This window comes from Ranitomeya variabilis, chromosome 8, assembly GCF_051348905.1.
Source record: "Ranitomeya variabilis isolate aRanVar5 chromosome 8, aRanVar5.hap1, whole genome shotgun sequence".
NCBI classification, from domain to species: domain Eukaryota; kingdom Metazoa; phylum Chordata; class Amphibia; order Anura; family Dendrobatidae; genus Ranitomeya; species Ranitomeya variabilis.
In genome coordinates, this window is record NC_135239.1 from 7,923,319 (window position 1) to 7,941,263 (window position 17,945).

The window sequence follows — 17,945 nt, forward strand, 5'->3', positions numbered from 1 at the left end:
TATATACTGGGGCGTTATATACTGGGGGTGCTATAGTCATTATATACTGAGCCCCTCGGTAGTTATATACTGGGGGCGTTATATACTGGGGTGCTATAGTCATTATATACTGAGCTCCGGGGTCGTTATATACTGGGGCGTTATATACTGGGGGTGCTATAGTCATTATATACTGAGCCCCTCGGTAGTTATATACTGGGGCGTTATATACTGGGGGTGCTATAGTCATTATATACTGAGCCCCCGGGTAGTTATATACTGGGGTCGTTATATACTGGGGTGCTATAGTCATTATATACTGAGCCCCCTGGTAGTTATATACTGGGGCGTTATATACTGGGGGTGCTATAGTCATTATATACTGAGCCCCTGGGTAGTTATATACTGGGGCGTTATATACTGGGGGTGCTATAGTCATTATATACTGAGCCCCCTGGTAGTTATATACTGGGGCGTTATATACTGGGGTGCTATAGTCATTATATACTGAGCCCCCTGGTAGTTATATACTGGGGCGTTATATACTGGGGGTGCTATAGTCATTATATACTGAGCCCCTCGGTAGTTATATACTGGGGCGTTATATACTGGGGGTGCTATAGTCATTATATACTGAGCCCCTTGGTAGTTATATACTGGGGCGTTATATACTGGGGGTGCTATAGTCATTATATACTGAGCCCCCTGGTAGTTATATACTGGGGCGTTATATACTGGGGTGCTATAGTCATTATATACTGAGCCCCCTGGTAGTTATATACTGGGGCGTTATATACTGGGGGTGCTATAGTCATTATATACTGAGCCCCTCGGTAGTTATATACTGGGGCGTTATATACTGGGGGTGCTATAGTCATTATATACTGAGCCCCCTGGTAGTTATATACTGGGGCGTTATATACTGGGGTGCTCTAGTCATTATATACTGAGCTCCGGGGTCGTTGTATACTGGGGGCGTTATATACTGGGGTGCTATAGTCATTATATACTGAGCCCCTCGGTAGTTATATACTGGGGCGTTATATACTGGGGTGCTATAGTCAATATATACTGAGCTCCGGGGTCGTTATATACTGGGGCGTTATATACTGGGGGTGCTATAGTCATTATATACTGAGCCCCTCGGTAGTTATATACTGGGGCGTTATATACTGGGGGTGCTATAGTCATTATATACTGAGCCCCTCGGTAGTTATATACTGGGGCGTTATATACTGGGGTGCTATAGTCAATATATACTGAGCTCCGGGGTCGTTATATACTGGGGCGTTATATACTGGGGGTGCTATAGTCATTATATACTGAGCCCCTTGGTAGTTATATACTGGGGCGTTATATACTGGGGGTGCTATAGTCATTATATACTGAGCCCCTTGGTAGTTATATACTGGGGCGTTATATACTGGGGGTGCTATAGTCATTATATACTGAGCCCCTTGGTAGTTATATACTGGGGTGTTATATACTGGGGGTGCTATAGTCATTATATACTGAGCCCCTCGGTAGTTATATACTGGGGCGTTATATACTGGGGGTGCTATAGTCATTATATACTGAGCCCCTTGGTAGTTATATACTGGGGTGTTATATACTGGGGGTGCTATAGTCATTATATACTGAGCCCCTCGGTAGTTATATACTGGGGCGTTATATACTGGGGTGCTATAGTCAATATATACTGAGCTCCGGGGTCGTTATATACTGGGGCGTTATATACTGGGGGTGCTATAGTCATTATATACTGAGCCCCTCGGTAGTTATATACTGGGGCGTTATATACTGGGGGTGCTATAGTCATTATATACTGAGCCTCTTGGTAGTTATATACTGGGGCGTTATATACTGGGGGTGCTATAGTCATTATATACTGAGCCCCTCGGTAGTTATATACTGGGGCGTTATATACTGGGGGTGCTATAGTCATTATATACTGAGCCCCCTGGTAGTTATATACTGGGGCGTTATATACTGGGGTGCTATAGTCATTATATACTGAGCCCCTGGGTAGTTATATACTGGGTAGTTATATACTGGGGGCACCAGAGTCCTTTTTGTCCTCTGGCAGCACACGAGGGACAGTTGGATCCTCGCCCACCTGCTATCAGAATACAGACCATTCCCAGTGATATCCGCGCACGTAGTGTATCAAGCACCAGTTGCAATCCTCCGTGTTCCTTGTTTTGTCCCCATGTCTGGGTGCAGAGCTCACCTGTGTGTGCTGACAATCCCACCTTTCAGTTCCTGGTTCTCTTTATGGGGGGGGGGGGGGTGTTCTAGGACCCCTATCCATTTCAGGAGTATGTACCTGAATAAGGGGTATCCTTATATGTACAAGGTCTGGTCCTGTTTTTCAAAGGGGTGTCACTTGTTGGAGCATCGGGCAGACATATACGGCAGCGGTGCCCCCTGTCCCCACTGTTCATGGACAACACAGCAGCAGATTAATTGTGAAGTTCATTTTATCATTAGCACATTGCAGTGTCGGGGTGCCCCTGTCCGCCATATACAGAAATTAGGCCATTGCTCATTATATGAATATTACAGTGTTGGTGGGTATCTCCCTCTCCGGATTATCACCAGCTTTAAAGGAATTCACAGAAGTTTCCATTGTTGTCCTAAACACGTTATGTCTCTGGGGAATACATGTCTTCTTATGTCATTCAATATCATCCCATGTTATCTTACGTCATCCCATATCTAGATGATTGGGTGGTTACGGCATCATTCTCCAATAACTCTTCATCTTCTCCACAAACTCTGGTTTCTTTTCAACCTCGTATATCTCCAACCACCAAGAAATGACTTCTTGGTTGCGTTTTACTTTCCAAGCCTTATTTCTTCCATCCAGAAGGAAGCCATCATCTTATCTACTCTCCTCCTCTCGTACTGTAAGTTTGGCCACCTGCAGCTGTTAATCACTTCTATCATTCCCGATCCTTTTGTGAGAGCTCATATTTTTAGGACCCACAGTAGGAAATTCTTTCTGCCTGAGACTGAAATCTATCGGGTTTGCATGATAAGTTCAGACCATTTCCCCGACATCTGGCACTTTACAGTTGTGGACTTTGAATAACAATGTTTCCTGAGGGAAATGTTTTCTACTGATGAAGACAACATCTACTGATGCTTCAGCACAACGTTGGGGAGCCCATTCTTTGAAGAGTTGGTGAGAGGTCACTGGTCTTTTCTAAGAATGAAAACCTTCAATCTTAAATAAATAAAGAATATAAGAATTTTCAGTATTTAATTTGAAGAGTCAAGTAAGGAGAAGGTCCAGATCTGGTCAGAACATGCAGTTTTGTATTCTACAGCTACAATGAAGGGAGCACGAGACGTCTCACCTTGTTGTGAGGACTTGAGACAATCCTGCATTAGGCAGAGAGAAGTCAGCGAGGCAGAAGAGCCGGCATGTAAGAGGCTCTGTGATTATTGAGGCCGATCTTCAGAGAAGTCCAAACCCAGCAGAGTGGACCCTTCATGACTTTCTCTCACAGATTGTGATTTCCTCAAATAAACTTGTTGGTGACCAAGGACAATCACAAGCTGACTTCATTTGTTTTCCTACGATCCAGAGGTCCTAATTCATTTTACATTCCTGAAAAGATCTGCTTCCTCTCAGTTTCATGGCAGTTCCACCACTGTAGAAACATTTTAGCCAAAACTAAGATGGACAAATTGTCTATTATTCTAGTATCCCTGTCCTGTCCCTGAGAAGTTTCCAGCATTGTTACACCTGTGGAGCTGTGAATACTGGAAACTTCTTCCGACCAAAGAGCTTCTCGTCCAGTAAGTTTGTTCCCTCCCCAATTTAATCGGCTGCTTCAAGAACAAAACTTCCCTCCAGAAATCATTAGCACTTTGATATTTTTTGAAAGCCATCATAATAGTTTGTATAAGAAATGATCTTCTTGGCTCAAAGCTTAGGATTATTCTTTCCACATCTGCCTTTTATGCCTGAACTTCTTTGAGATGATTTCCATAAGGATCTCAGAACCAAGGCCCTTATAGCAATCAGAACTGCTATCAGCTGTATTACAAATTGTACAATCTCAAGCTCCTCAAGAAACACTAAAGCCAAATCTTCATTCCTCAGTATCTTCTTGAAGTCTCTCTCATCTTCAAAGCATGGTCTCTCCATTGGAGCCTCTTTTCTCATGTTGATATTGGCTATTTGTCCTTTTAAGGTCTGTTTTTGGGAGAGTTACTGATACTTTTTATTTCTCAGACTTGATTCCTGATGATGATCCTTTAAGGACAGGTCCTTGCTTTGTACAAAAGTTTCCTCACACTCTTGTGAAAAGTCATATTTTACCTGTTTTTCCTAAATCCATCAAGCGAGGAATACATTTTTCGCACCTTGATTCTTGGACGTTGAGTAAAGATCCAACCTTTACATGTCGATTGTCTTCAATCATAAATGTTCTGCTCTTCTCAGGCCCTAGCAATGGATCAAAGTCTTCTAAAGACTCCATCACAATGGATAAGGTAGTCGTTACCATGAAAGGTTATAACCTGGAAGTTGTAACTAAGTATTTCCCTTTTACAGCTCATCCTACCAGATCTACTTCAGAAGATCTACATCATTCTGGTCATTCTCTTCCTCTGGATTTGTAAAACAGAAAGGGGAGAACATAGAAGCTTCCAAGGGGTCCGCCACAGGCAAAGGGGGCACTGATTGCAGAGATGTAGTCATTTCCCATCCGCATTTTTGGAGCTATACAGATCCCTTCTGTGCTGCCTGAGGACAAAGAGGAAAGGGAAAATTTGTTACCTGTAATTTTGCTTTCTTCAAGTCCAAAGGCAGCAGGAGTATCCGACCCAATAAAGTATTTTGCATTTAATCATGACCCAATTATATTTGTACTTGGGAGGATTGTGCAAGGCGCTTTATATACTGTGAGCTCTGACATCATTGGTTACTTGTTTTTAGTCTGATTGCTAGGTGTGCGGTCCTAGGAAACAAATATCAAATTATCCCCTTGTGCTCTGCCTGAGAACAAAGAGAAAAGCAAAATTACAGGTAACAAATTTTCTCTATATGCTGAAGGTTATTAGAGTCATTTCATGCCGGGGTCGTTATTTTCTAAAATCATCTTGGTCGTTACTTGCCGGAGGTGTCACGGTTGTTGCTTGCCAGTGGTGTCGCGGTTGTTGCTTGCCGGTGGTGTCGCGGTTGTTGCTTGCCGGAGGTGTCACGGTTGTTGCTTGCCGGTGGTGTCGCGGTTGTTGCTTGCCGGTGGTGTCGCGGTTGTTGCTTGCCGGTGGTGTCGCGGTTGTTACTTGCCGGAGGTGTCACAGTTGTTACTTGCCAGGGTCGTTGTGGTTGCTACAAGCCAAGGGGGTGTCATGGTCATTACATGCCAGGAGAGGAGTCATCCTGTTGAGATGCCAGCGCCTTTGCAGACAAGTCCATACTCCAGTTACATAGACATGGAGAGTGGAAGTTGCACAACTATAAGAAAAGCCCAGAGAAAAGAAAGTGCTAGGACTGGATCCACTATTTTCAACAGGAAAGACATGCCTAATGAAGTCAATTAAGAACTTTCATAATTTTTAAAATAATAAAGAAAAAAGAAAGAACGTGTGGTTACTTTTTAATTATACAGATCTGTTTCTCCATTGCTCTATTTCAGGGTCCTTGTCCTCTGGATACATTGTTGTTTAAGCCATGTAAATGGCTTCATTGGCAAAACTGACAGCAAGGAAGATTTTTCCATTTTTTTTCATAGCTTTGGTTCTGTGTGCAAAGTGTTTGAGCTTTCTATTCTGTCAAGCCTTTAGGCCCTGTTCACACTGCGTTTCTGCAATGCGTTCACGGATTCCACCCTAATCCTCCTGAATACAGATTCAGTCGAACCCCCGGCAGGGCTCTAGAGTGCAAGGACCCAAACGGAGTTCAGGTCAACTGTGTATTTAATTTGTCAGAAAGTTTCCATAATTTCAGGCAGCAATGCAGCCGAATACAGTATATGCATATGTCACCCAGAGGGTCCCATTGTAGATATTCTTAACCGCTCCTATATACCATCATTATTACCTCCTGAATATACCGTCATACCTCCTGTGGACTTATCTGTACGATAGATTCGCTCTTCGGTCGGGATATGGGCGCGCACTGATCCTTTTTTCTCTCTTTACCAGGAGTTGGTGGTGAAGACCCTAATAGTTGCTGAACCGCACGTGCTTCACGCTTACCGGATGTGCCGGCCCGGCCAGCAGCCCGCCAGTAACAGCGTCTGCTTTGAAGTCCTCGGCTTTGACATTATTTTGGACAGGAAGCTGAAGCCGTGGCTACTGGAGGTACGCCGCCATGTTGTGCCCTGCATTTACAGCTGTGTCATATAGCGGATGAAGGTCCGGCCAGCAAGGCCCACCATCAGTACGTGGCCCTGGTCGGCTTCTGGTTGTAGACTGTAGCTGTTATTTGATAGCCATTGAATTTGGCCGAAAGGTTCATTCTTGCATTTATTCTACTAGAGGTGGTGAGGCCAGAAATGGAACCTTTACTCCCACAAACCACCAGGTACTCCTCATTAACCCCTTCACTGCCATCGTAGGCCACCCGTAAATCATCACTGTCATCACAGACCACAAGGGTCTCCACCAGGAAGACCCTCTGATTAGACTTGGTATGGTGGTATTATTCAGACACTGTATGGCAGTATTTTGTGGACATTGTATGGTGGGGGGGGTTATTTGGATAATGGAGATATCATTTGGGCATCACATGGTGGTAGTTATTAGGCACAGTATAGCAGTATAGAACAAAACCTGACCATCACCTCCATATAGTGTGAACAGATGCCTACTGCAATGAATACATAACTTGCAAAAAGGAGGAACGCAGCAGCACTCTGTAGAGACCAATACTGTATGTATGCAAATGTAAAATCTATCATAATTGCAGAGTAAACTCCAATAAAAAGTAAAACTTTTTTTTAAATTACTTACAAATATGAAGATTGATGGCCCATAAATTGGCCAATTCATATGAGCTCATTAACCGCGACAAGGTGACTCTTCTCTGATGGGTCCTATCATCTAAAACATGCCTCTCTTGTGCTATAAGTCTACAGTGTGAATGTATAGCAGTATTATTTGGGGGTTTCATTAAAGTATTATTGAAGGGGTTATCATTTAAAACTGATCATCTATCCTCCGGGTAAACCAAGACCACCCTTAGAGGGTGACTCTCGTCCTTTTGGCTTTTTGATCCAGTCTGCATGCATTTGCATAGTAGAATTTGACACTAGTGTTATCAGCCTATGTGACAGATTTTGCTGGTTGGGATATGTCCTGGATATAGAGGTATAACTTGGGACTTCGATGATGAGCCACATGTTAGGGCTCATAAGCCACAAAGGTCACTCTAGTAGCTGGTTAGAATCCTCTGATCTTAAAAGAATAGTCATTTCCTGGTCAAGGTCATGGGTGGTCCTCCTATTAGAGGTCTTGTCATTGTTGGTTTTCTTGTTACAATCCTCTTCTGGTTGAATTTATGGGCTGTCCTTCTGGTTGAGGTCATGAGAGGGTCCACCTAGTAGAGCTCCTCTCCTGGTTGAGGTCATACGTGGTCTTTCTATTTGAGGTCATGGGTAGTCATTATGGTCGAGGGGCTCTCTTGGTTGAGGTCATGGATGGTCTTCCTGGTCTAGCTCATCTTCTGCTGGGGTCATGGGTGGTCTTTCTGGTCCAGGTTCTCTTTTGTCTGGGGTCATGTGTGGTCTTCCTAGTCTAGGGCCTCCTTTGGTTGAGGATATTATTGGTTCTTCTGGTTGATGGTATGGTTATTTCTCCTGAGTAGAGGTCCTCTCCCAGTTGAGATCATGGGTGGTTTTCATGGTTGATGTTCTCTTCTGACTGCAGTCTTGGCTGGTATACCTGTTAGATGTCCTCTCCTTGTCTATGTCATGTGATGATTCTGGTCAATTTCATGGGTGGTCTTCCTGGTTGAGATCCTCTCCTGGACATGGTAATGAGTGATCTTCCTGGTTGTTGTCAAGAGGGTTCCTTTTGGTTGAGGTTCTTTTTCTGATTGAGGTCTTGGGTATCTTTCTGATTAAAGTCTTCCACTGGTTAAGGCCATGGGTTGTCTTCTGCTTGTTAAGATCATGAGTGGTCCCTTCTGATTGAGATCCTCATTTGGTCGAGGTCTTGTTTGGTCCTTCTAATTGATGTTGTCTCCTGGTTGCGGTCGTCGGTTGTTCTCTTGGTCAAGGTCCTCTCCTGACCATAGTCATTGGTTGTTACTGATTGAGGTTCTCTTCTGGAGTAGGCATGGGTGGTACTTTTGGTTGAGGTCCTCTCTTCACCACAGTTATTGGTTGTTCTCCTGGTTGAGGTCTTCATTTGGTTGAGATCTTGGGAGGTCTTCATGGTCAAGGTCCTCTCCTGATCGATTTCATGTTTCAGGACGTCTCCAGGTTGCGGTCATGGGTTTTTCTCCTTTTTCAAAGTTCTCTCCTGGGGCAGTGATGGTTGATAGTTTTGGTCGAGGTCCTCTCCTGGTGACAGTTATTGGTATTTACCCTGGTTGCTATCCACGTCTGGACTAAAGTCATGTTGGTCTTCTCATAGAAGACCAATGCTGTTTTCACAATATATAGTCATGAACAAAAGTGTTGGTACCCTTATGATTGTTCCAGAAAAGGAAGTATTTCTGACTGACAGAAAATTATTGTGATTACACAATAATTGTTTTGTTATACACATGTTTATTTTTTGTGTGTGTTAGGCAACACAAAAAATTGAAAAAAAAAGACAAATCGGGCATAATTTAACACAAAACTCCCAAAATGGGCCAGACAAAACTGTTTGCACGAACCAAAATTGTGGATAAACGACTTTGTTTCAAGCATGTGATGCTCGTTCAACCTCACCTGTGGCAAGTAACAGATGTGGACAATATGAAAATCACACCTGAAACCAGATAAAAAGGGGAGACTTTGACTCCATCTTTGCATTGTGTGTCTGTGTGCCACACTAAGCATGGAGCTGAGAACTGTCTGAGGACTTGAGAAGCAAAATTGTTGAAAAATATCAGCATTCTCAAGGTTACAAGTCCACCCATTGTCCACGGTGCGCAACATAGTCAAGAAGTTTACAACTCATTTCACTGTATCTAATCTCCCTGGACGCAGACGGCAGAGAAAAAATGTTGAAAGGTTGCAACTCAAGATAGTCTGGACGGTGGATAAGCAGCCTCAATCAAGTTCCAAAGAAATCCAAGCTGTCCTGGAGGTTTAGGGTGCATCAGTGTCTGCGCAAACTATCCGTCCACATGTGAATTAAATTAAATGCTATAGCAGGAGACCCAGGAGGATCCCACTGCTGAAACAGAGACTTAAAAAAAAAGCTAGACTGCAGTTTGCCAAAATGTATGTGAGTAAGTCAAAATTCTTCTTGGAAAACGTCTTGTGGACAGGTGAGACCAAGATTGAGCTTTTTGGTAAAGCACATCATTCTATTGCTTACCAAAAAGGAATGAGGCCTACAAAGAAAAAAACACAGTACCTACAGTCAAATATGGTGGAGGTTCAAAGATGTTTTGGGGTTGTTTTGCTTCTTCTGGCACTGGGTGACCTGACTGTGTGCAAGGCATCATGAAATCTGAAGATTACCAAAGTATTTTGGGTGGCCATGTAGTGCCCAGTGTCAGACAGCTGGGTTTGAGTCATGGGTCTTCCAGAATGACAATGATCCCAAACATACTTCAAGAAGCCCCCGAAATGGAAGGAAACAAAGCGCTGGAGAGTTCTGAAGAGGCAGCAATGAGTCCGGCTCTAAATCCCATTGGACGTGTGGAGAGATCTTACAATGGCTGTTGGGAGAAGGTGAAAAATGAGAGACCTGGAGCAGTTTGCAAACGAAGAGTCGTCCAAAATTCCAGGTGAGAGGAGTAAGAAGCTTCTTGGTGGTTAAAGGAAGCGATTGATTGCAGTTATTTATTTTGAAAAGCGGAGCCAAATATTACGTTTAGGGTGTCAGCAGTTGTATCTGGTACATTTTGGGGGTTTTGTATGAAATTATGTCCAAATTGCCTTTTCTTCCAATTTTTTTGTCTTGTTCCAGTAAGCACAAAGCAAAAAAACCTGTGTATAAGAAAGCACGGGGAATGAAATAATGTTCTGGGAGAAATACTTCATTTTCTGGAACCGTTTCAAGGGTGCCAACACTTTTGGCCATGACTGTAGGCGGCCATGTGCCTTCTGTAGGCTCCAGAAGAGTCGCAGCGGCCTACAGATGATGTGTAGGGCTCATTACCATGGCCGACCATTGGGGGTAGTGGTGGGGTTATCTATGAGCCTCTGGCGGTCTCTCTGTGTATGGAGGGCCTACATTAGGGTGATCTTTCCCCTCCTCGTTTGGGTGATTTTCCGCCTAGAATCCATTAGCGCCAGCACTTAATGGGCCGCTTTCCTGTAGACGGGAGACTATGGGGAGAACATTACAGTCTTGGATCTGTTCCTTCCCTTGTTAGCTGCCAGTTTCACCAGTCTAATACTGTAATCATTTGCAAATTTAAATGCCATAATTAGCGTCGGCGGCACACGCTGGGTACATTTGTATCGGCTTATATGAGGACTTTTAATTATGCATGTTGACATAATGATTAAAAATAGATTTTCGCTCAGGCGGCGCTGTTTGGTTTTACAGTTAAATCTGTTCCCCGTGTCTGTCGTACGAGCGCGCTTTGTGATGTTAATTAAAATCTAAGAAAAGGACAGAAATTGGGTTATTGAACGGAACTCGAGAGCGGCTTCATTAGTGAGCGAGCACCTCGTTATAGAAGAACGCGGCGAGGAGGGCGCATCCGGACCCCCAGCATCACCCAGACCCCCAGCATCACCCGGACCCCCAGCATCACCCGGACCCCCAGCATCACCCGGACCCCCAGCATCACCCGGACCCCCAGCATCACCCGGACCCCCAGCATCACCCAGACCCCCAGCATCACCCAGACCCCCAGCATCACCCAGACCCCCAGCATCACTCGGACCCCCAGCATCACCCAGACCTGTGTGCGAGCGTGAGGACAGAGCAGGAGGCTGCACACTGTGCTTCTTCATACCTGGGGAAACTACAACTCCCAGCATGCCCAGACCTGTGGACAGAGCAGGAGGCTGCACGCTGTGCTTCTTCATACCTGGGGAAACTACAACTCCCAGCATGCCCAGACCTGTGGACAGAGCAGGAGGCTGCACGCTGTGCTTCTTCATACCTGGGGAAACTACAACTCCCAGCATGCCCAGATCTGTGGACAGAGCAGGAGGCTGCACGCTGTGCTTCTTCATACCTGGGGAAACTACAACTCCCAGCATGCCCAGACCTGTGGACAGAGCAGGAGGCTGCACGCTGTGCTTCTTCATACCTGGGGAAACTACAACTCCCAGCATGCCCAGACCTGTGGACAGAGCAGGAGGCTGCACGCTGTGCTTCTTCATACCTGGGGAAACTACAACTCCCAGCATGCCCAGATCTGTGGACAGAGCAGGAGGCTGCACGCTGTGCTTCTTCATACCTGGGGAAACTACAACTCCCAGCATGCCCAGACCTGTGGACAGAGCAGGAGGCTGCACGCTGTGCTTCTTCATACCTGGGGAAACTACAACTCCCAGCATGCCCAGACCTGTGGACAGAGCAGGAGGCTGCACGCTGTGCTTCTTCATACCTGGGGAAACTACAACTCCCAGCATGCCCAGACCTGTGTGCGAGCGTGAGGACAGAGCAGGAGGCTGCACGCTGTGCTTCTTCATACCTGGGGAAACTACAACTCCCAGCATGCCCAGACCTGTGGACAGAGCAGGAGGCTGCACACTGTGCTTCTTCATACCTGGGGAAACTACAACTCCCAGCATGCCCAGACCTGTGGACAGAGCAGGAGGCTGCACGCTGTGCTTCTTCATACCTGGGGAAACTACAACTCCCAGCATGCCCAGACCTGTGGACAGAGCAGGAGGCTGCACACTGTGCTTCTTCACACCTGGGGAAACTACAACTCCCAGCATGCCCAGACAACCTGTGACTGCCAGTTGTGCTTTAGTGGCCGGAGAGTTCTCTGATGTGGAGGAACCCGTCGTAGAGTCACTAACCCCAAATCATGCCAGAAATATATTGAATTGTTTCATTCCGGAACCGTCCCTTTAAGGAAGAAATGGCAATTTCTCCCGAGATTTCCCTGTGCACAGTCCGGTGTTAGTTTTAAAATGCTGGGAGTGATACTTCCATGGAAAACGTGTCATTCCCTTCATTGTGCAGGTGAGTGCTATTCAGACAATGCCACCTTTGTAGTTATTTGTATATTGCCGCATGTTGGGACACAATTCTACAATAATACACCAGCGTGTCATGTACTTTCTTCTGTAACTAGTTGTAGTTTTTCTTGGTGCAGTTCCCATGTTGTTTGATTACTAAAGTAGATCTTTAAGGGGGAACTTTTTTTTAACTTTTTTTTTTTTTTTTCCTTTTTTTGCTCCATGAAGTTCAGCATTTACTGTCCCTGCGGCTGATCCTGTCAGGTCCTGGCGGAGCGCCGGGGCTTTGCTTGGCCCTTGGTTTTATAGTGTTACTAGGATGATGCGGAGAGTTCCCTCTTCTGTGTTCCCGATTGATCGATGTCCAGAATTGGAGCCATCTGTGATCCCGGCCATTGCTGTAGAATGTTCCTACATATCGCAGGGTCTTGTGATAAAGCCCACCTGCCCAGGCTGTAACGCTGGGGTAAGGAGATGGTCTGCTGGGAACGTCCTCTCCTGGAAGCCGTGCTATGGGGGATCCCAACAGTAACTGCTCCGTTTCCCTGCAGCGCCCCCAGAGTTAAAGCGAAGTATTACATGTGTTCTCCTGAAATCACTGAGCGGTGCACAGAATCCACGTATGTACCGCATCCTCCACTTTCTTCAGCTGCTTTCTTTGCTGACTTTTAGGTCCCTAAATTGGGGGTCACCAATAATGCAGAATTTCATAAAGAAGTACTTGATGTTAGGTTTAAACCAGACAACCCCTTTAATTGCGTCTTTGTGGATTTACATGAAACACAGTAACGCCATCTGCGCTGTATTACAGCATTACTATTCCACCGCTCTATGGGGGGCATCGTCCTCGCATCATTGGGACGCCTAAAATCAGCGAGGATGGCAGCTCGCGTCTACAAGCTCACATATACCCCGGCACGCTCGCACGGCGCGCTATACTCGGCTCTGAGAGCACGCGAGGCCGTATACGGCTCGGTAACGACAACTCGTGTAGACGGGGTCATCACTTCTCAGAACTTCACCACCACCTGAACGTGGGGGGCCGGCAGTAAGGGACGCCCCAGACACCGGTGCGGTTTCTTTATTTTACTCGTCCATAATGAGTCTCATATTAGTTTAGGAAACCCATGTCCAAATCTTCGGTTAGGGAATAAATAGAGTTAACAGTCGGGGGTCTTCAGAAAAGGAATGGCACTAGGACCACATGAATCACAGCACGCAGGCTTTCAATCACATCTCTCCATGCGGGTGCAGTCGGCGTGGAACAACTGGATTTATGGTGCTCAGCCATGTATATAAGAATTGCAGTGCGTCATTCCAAAAGCTAATTGTAAGAAAATAGCGGCACTCACCAGTTGGCTGATCCACAATGTTTAATCCATGTGCAGGTTAATACAAACACATCTTGGAAAGTGCAGAGGGACGACGGCCGTTTCGTGCGATTAGCACTTCTACGGGTCCAGGACTTCTACGGGACCAGAACAGTCGGGGGTCTCTTCTTCTAGACCCTTATTAAATGGCTGCAGAGGACGACTGGAGGTCCTGACACTTCACAGCGGCCACACGCTGATTTCATACCATGTAATTCCTCATCTCTCCTGCGGGGATGCTGTGCCGGAAATGAACACCAGATGACGCACTACGGCGGATCACTGGGATTCCTGCATCGGGCCGATCACTGGGATTCCTGCATCGGGACGACCTGCAATCCGCCTGTTATCAGGGGCCTAATAAAGGGATTGCCCGAAGCCTTTAACCTTTGAATGTGAATAGAGTGTAATGATGGTGTAGGACATATAGAAGCCCCGAGCTGGAGGATTTCAGGCTGATCCTGTTCTTTTTTTATTTTACTTCTTGAAATATATTTTTTTTATCTTTCCAGATTAACCGAGCTCCGAGTTTTGGAACGGACCAGAAGATCGACCACGATGTCAAGAAGGGAGTTCTGCTAAATGCATTAAAGCTTCTGAACATCAGGTACCGGGTCCACGTGTACGGGGGTCCGCGCTGATCCGGAGCTGAGGAGTCGTGTTCCTTATGTGTAGAAATCAAGTTATCGTTGATAAGAAATGATATTCACAAAATAGGGGAAGAGGCATCAGAAAACCAGCGGCTGCTATAAAAATTCTTTGGTGATAAACTTGGGGTTTTTTTTTACATTTTTGGTGATTTTACTTTTTTTAAAATATTTTTTAAGTCCTGAATTCTGCCATCTGAGTAGAGATCACTTCTCACCAGTGATATCATTATCATCACAGGCAGGACTGCAGCGACAGAGAGCACATATGTATAAAGAGCACATGACTCAGAAATCACAATAGGTGAGGTTACAGCTCACCTCCTCCCCCTCCCTGCACAATCGCCCCTGCACAGGTCACAGGACATGCCCACAAAATGCTGCCACAGCAAGTTATATCACATCTCACCTCATCACCCCTGCACAGGTCACAGGACATGCCCACAACATGCCGCCACAACAAGTTATATCACATCTCACCTCCTCCCCCTCCCTGCACAATCACCCCTGCACAGATCACAGGACATGCCCACAAGATGCTGCCACAGCAAGTTGTATCACAACTCGCCTCCTCCCCCTCCCTGCACAATGGACTCTGCACAGGTCACAGAGTTTTTCCATTACACTCTCCTGGACGAGTCAGTGGGCGTCATACAGCAGCTGCTTGTTGTTAGGGGCAGGGTTGCACTTTTTAGTTCTTTTTTTAAGTTTTTAAAAATAGAATAAAATTAGGGCAAAGGGGAAAAAACCTTCATATATTAGAAGTAAAAGTAGTGTCCATGTCTGTCAGATCCTACATCATTGTGGGATCAGGGTATTTTCTGTGGGTTTACATAGGACTGCAGGAAAATCGCCACAAGAAAATAGCAATACAACATCAGAGTTAAAAGGAATCTACCTGCCTGAATAATTTATGCTTTGTTTAGTAATGACCATCAGCCACTAGTTGGATGCCACCATTGGCCACTAGTTGGATGCCACCATTGGCCACTAGTTAGATGCCACCATTGGCCACTAGTTGGTTGCCGCTATCGGCCACTAGTTTTATGCTGCCATCGGCCACTATTGGATGCCGCCATCGGCCACTAGTTAGATGCCACCATTGGCCACTAGTTAGATGCCACCATTGGCCACTAGTTGGTTACTGCTATCGGCCACTAGTTTGATGCTGCCATCGGCCTCTAATGGATGCCGCCATCGGTCACTAGTTGGTTGCCACCATCGGCCACTAGTTAGATGCTGCCATCAGCCACTAGTTTTATACTGCAATCGGCTACTATTGGATGCCGCCATCGGCTACTATTGGTTGCCGCTATTGGCCACTAGTTGGTTTCCGCTACCGGCCACTAGTTTGATGTTGCCATTGGCCAATAATGGATGCCGCCATTGGCCACTAGTTGGATGCCGTCACCGGCCACTGTTGTTTTTTTCCATCATTGGCCACTAGTTGGATGCCGCCACCGATAACTAGTTGGGTGCCGCCCTGTCCTTGAGTCGGTGCCGATTGCTTTCTATAACACCATAGACGTCTATGGAGGGAGCCGGGGTCATCGCTCTGCTCTGGCTGCTTCAGGGGGCTGTTCCCCATATGACGTTCATGGTGAGTCAACAATTCGGCACAACCCCCGCTGTGCGTGCCATATACAGTGGGGCAAAAAAGTATTTAGTCAGTCAGCAATAGTGCAAGTTCCACCACTTAAAAAGATGAGAGGCGTCTGTAATTTACATCATAGGTAGACCTCAACTATGGGAGACAAACTGAGAAAAAAAAATCCAGAAAATCACATTGTCTGGTTTTTTATCATTTTATTTGCATTTTATGGTGGAAAATAAGTATTTGGTCAGAAACAAAATTTCATCTCAATACTTTGTAATAAATCCTTTGTTGGCAATGACAGAGGTCAAACGTTTTCTGTAAGTCTTCACAAGGTTGCCACACACTGTTGTTGGTATTTTGGCCCATTCCTCCATGCAGATCTCCTCTAGAGCAGTGATGTTTTTGGCTTTTCGCTTGGCAACACGGACTTTCAACTCCCTCCAAAGGTTTTCTATAGGGTTGAGATCTGGAGACTGGCTAGGCCACTCCAGGACCTTGAAATGCTTCTTACGAAGCCACTCCTTCGTTGCCCTGGCAGTGTGCTTTGGATCATTGTCATGTTGAAAGACCCAGCCACGTTTCAACTTCAATGCCCTTGCTGATGGAAGGAGGTTTGCATTCAAAATCTCACGATACATGGCCCCATTCATTCTTTCATGTACCCAGATCAGTCGTCCTGGCCCCTTTGCAGAGAAACAGCCCCAAAGCATGATGTTTCCACCACCATGCTTTACAGTAGGTATGGTGTTTGATGGATGCAACTCAGTATTCTTTTTCCTCCAAACACGACAAGTTGTGTTTCTACCAAACAGTTCCAGTTTGGTTTCATCAGACCATAGGACATTCTCCCAAAACTCCTCTGGATCATCCAAATGCTCTCTCTAGCAAACTTCAGACGGGCCCGGACATGTACTGGCTTAAGCAGTGGGACACGTCTGGCACTGCAGGATCTGAGCCCATGGTGGCGTAGTGTGTTACTTATGGTAGGCCTTGTTACATTGGTCCCAGCTCTCTGCAGTTCATTCACTAGGTCCCCCCGCGTGGTTCTGGGATTTTTGCTCACCGTTCTTGTGATCATTCTGACCCCACGGGGTGGGATTTTGCGTGGAGCCCCAGATCGAGGGAGATTATCAGTGGTCTTGAATGTCTTCCATTTTCTAATTATTGCTCCCACTGTTGATTTCTTCACTCCAAGCTGGTTGGCTATTGCAGATTCAGTCTTCCCAGCCTGGTGCAGGGCTACAATTTTGTTTCTGGTGTCCTTTGACAGCTCTTTGGTCTTCACCATAGTGGAGTTTGGAGTCAGACTGTTTGAGGGTGTGCCCAGGTGTCTTTTTATACTGATAACAAGTTTAAACAGGTGCCATTACTACAGGTAATGAGTGGAGGAAAGAGGAGACTCTTAAAGAAGAAGTTACAGGTCTGTGAGAGCCAGAAATCTGGATTGTTTGTTTCTGACCAAATACTTATTTTCCACCATAAAATGCAAATAAAATGATAAAAAAACAGACAATGTGATTTTCTGGATTTTTTTTCTCAGTTTGTCTCCCATAGTTGAGGTCTACCTATGATGTAAATTACAGACGCCTCTCATCTTTTTAAGTGGTGGAACTTGCACTATTGCTGAATGACTAAATACTTTTTTGCCCCACTGTATTATATGTACTGATGTTGGTGGATTCATGTTTTCTATCTTCTGTGGGATCGGACACTTTAAATCTTTCCTTTCATTGCCGCCCCGATCATGGCTTCTGCCTTTTCCTGGTCTCAGGCTCCATTATCAGCACGCGAGGTAGTTACCCTGTAATGCTTAGGTGCTTGCAGAGAGAGGAGCTGCGTCTGTGGTTTTGAGACACTTGTCTCCTCAATCTGCAATGATGGCACTATGGGAGCCGCTGTTGTAATATTTTATTACAGAGATCATAGAATCCTAGAACGTTAGAGTTGGAAGAGACCCCCGGGGTCATCGTGTCTAACCCCCTGCTCGATGCAGAATTCACTAAACCACCTCAGATGTCTGTCCAGCCTCTGTGTGAAGACTTCCATTGAAGGAGAACTCACCACCTCTCGTGGCAGC

The 17,945-nt window shown here is 45.7% G+C and overlaps 1 protein-coding gene across 18 annotated transcripts in view; it reads left to right on the plus strand.

The window, feature by feature from the left end:
- TTLL7 (tubulin tyrosine ligase like 7) overlaps positions 1-17,945 on the plus strand; it is a 203,459-nt gene that overhangs the window by 65,189 nt on the left and 120,325 nt on the right. For 17 of the 18 annotated variants that reach the window (XM_077277940.1, XM_077277942.1, XM_077277937.1 and 14 more), the window contains 2 exons: positions 6,142-6,300; positions 14,137-14,231. In XM_077277940.1, the coding sequence (XP_077134055.1) occupies positions 6,142-6,300; positions 14,137-14,231 (254 nt within the window). The remainder of the gene's footprint in view (positions 1-6,141; positions 6,301-14,136; positions 14,232-17,945) is intronic. The other variant, XM_077277952.1, reaches the window with a different exon arrangement.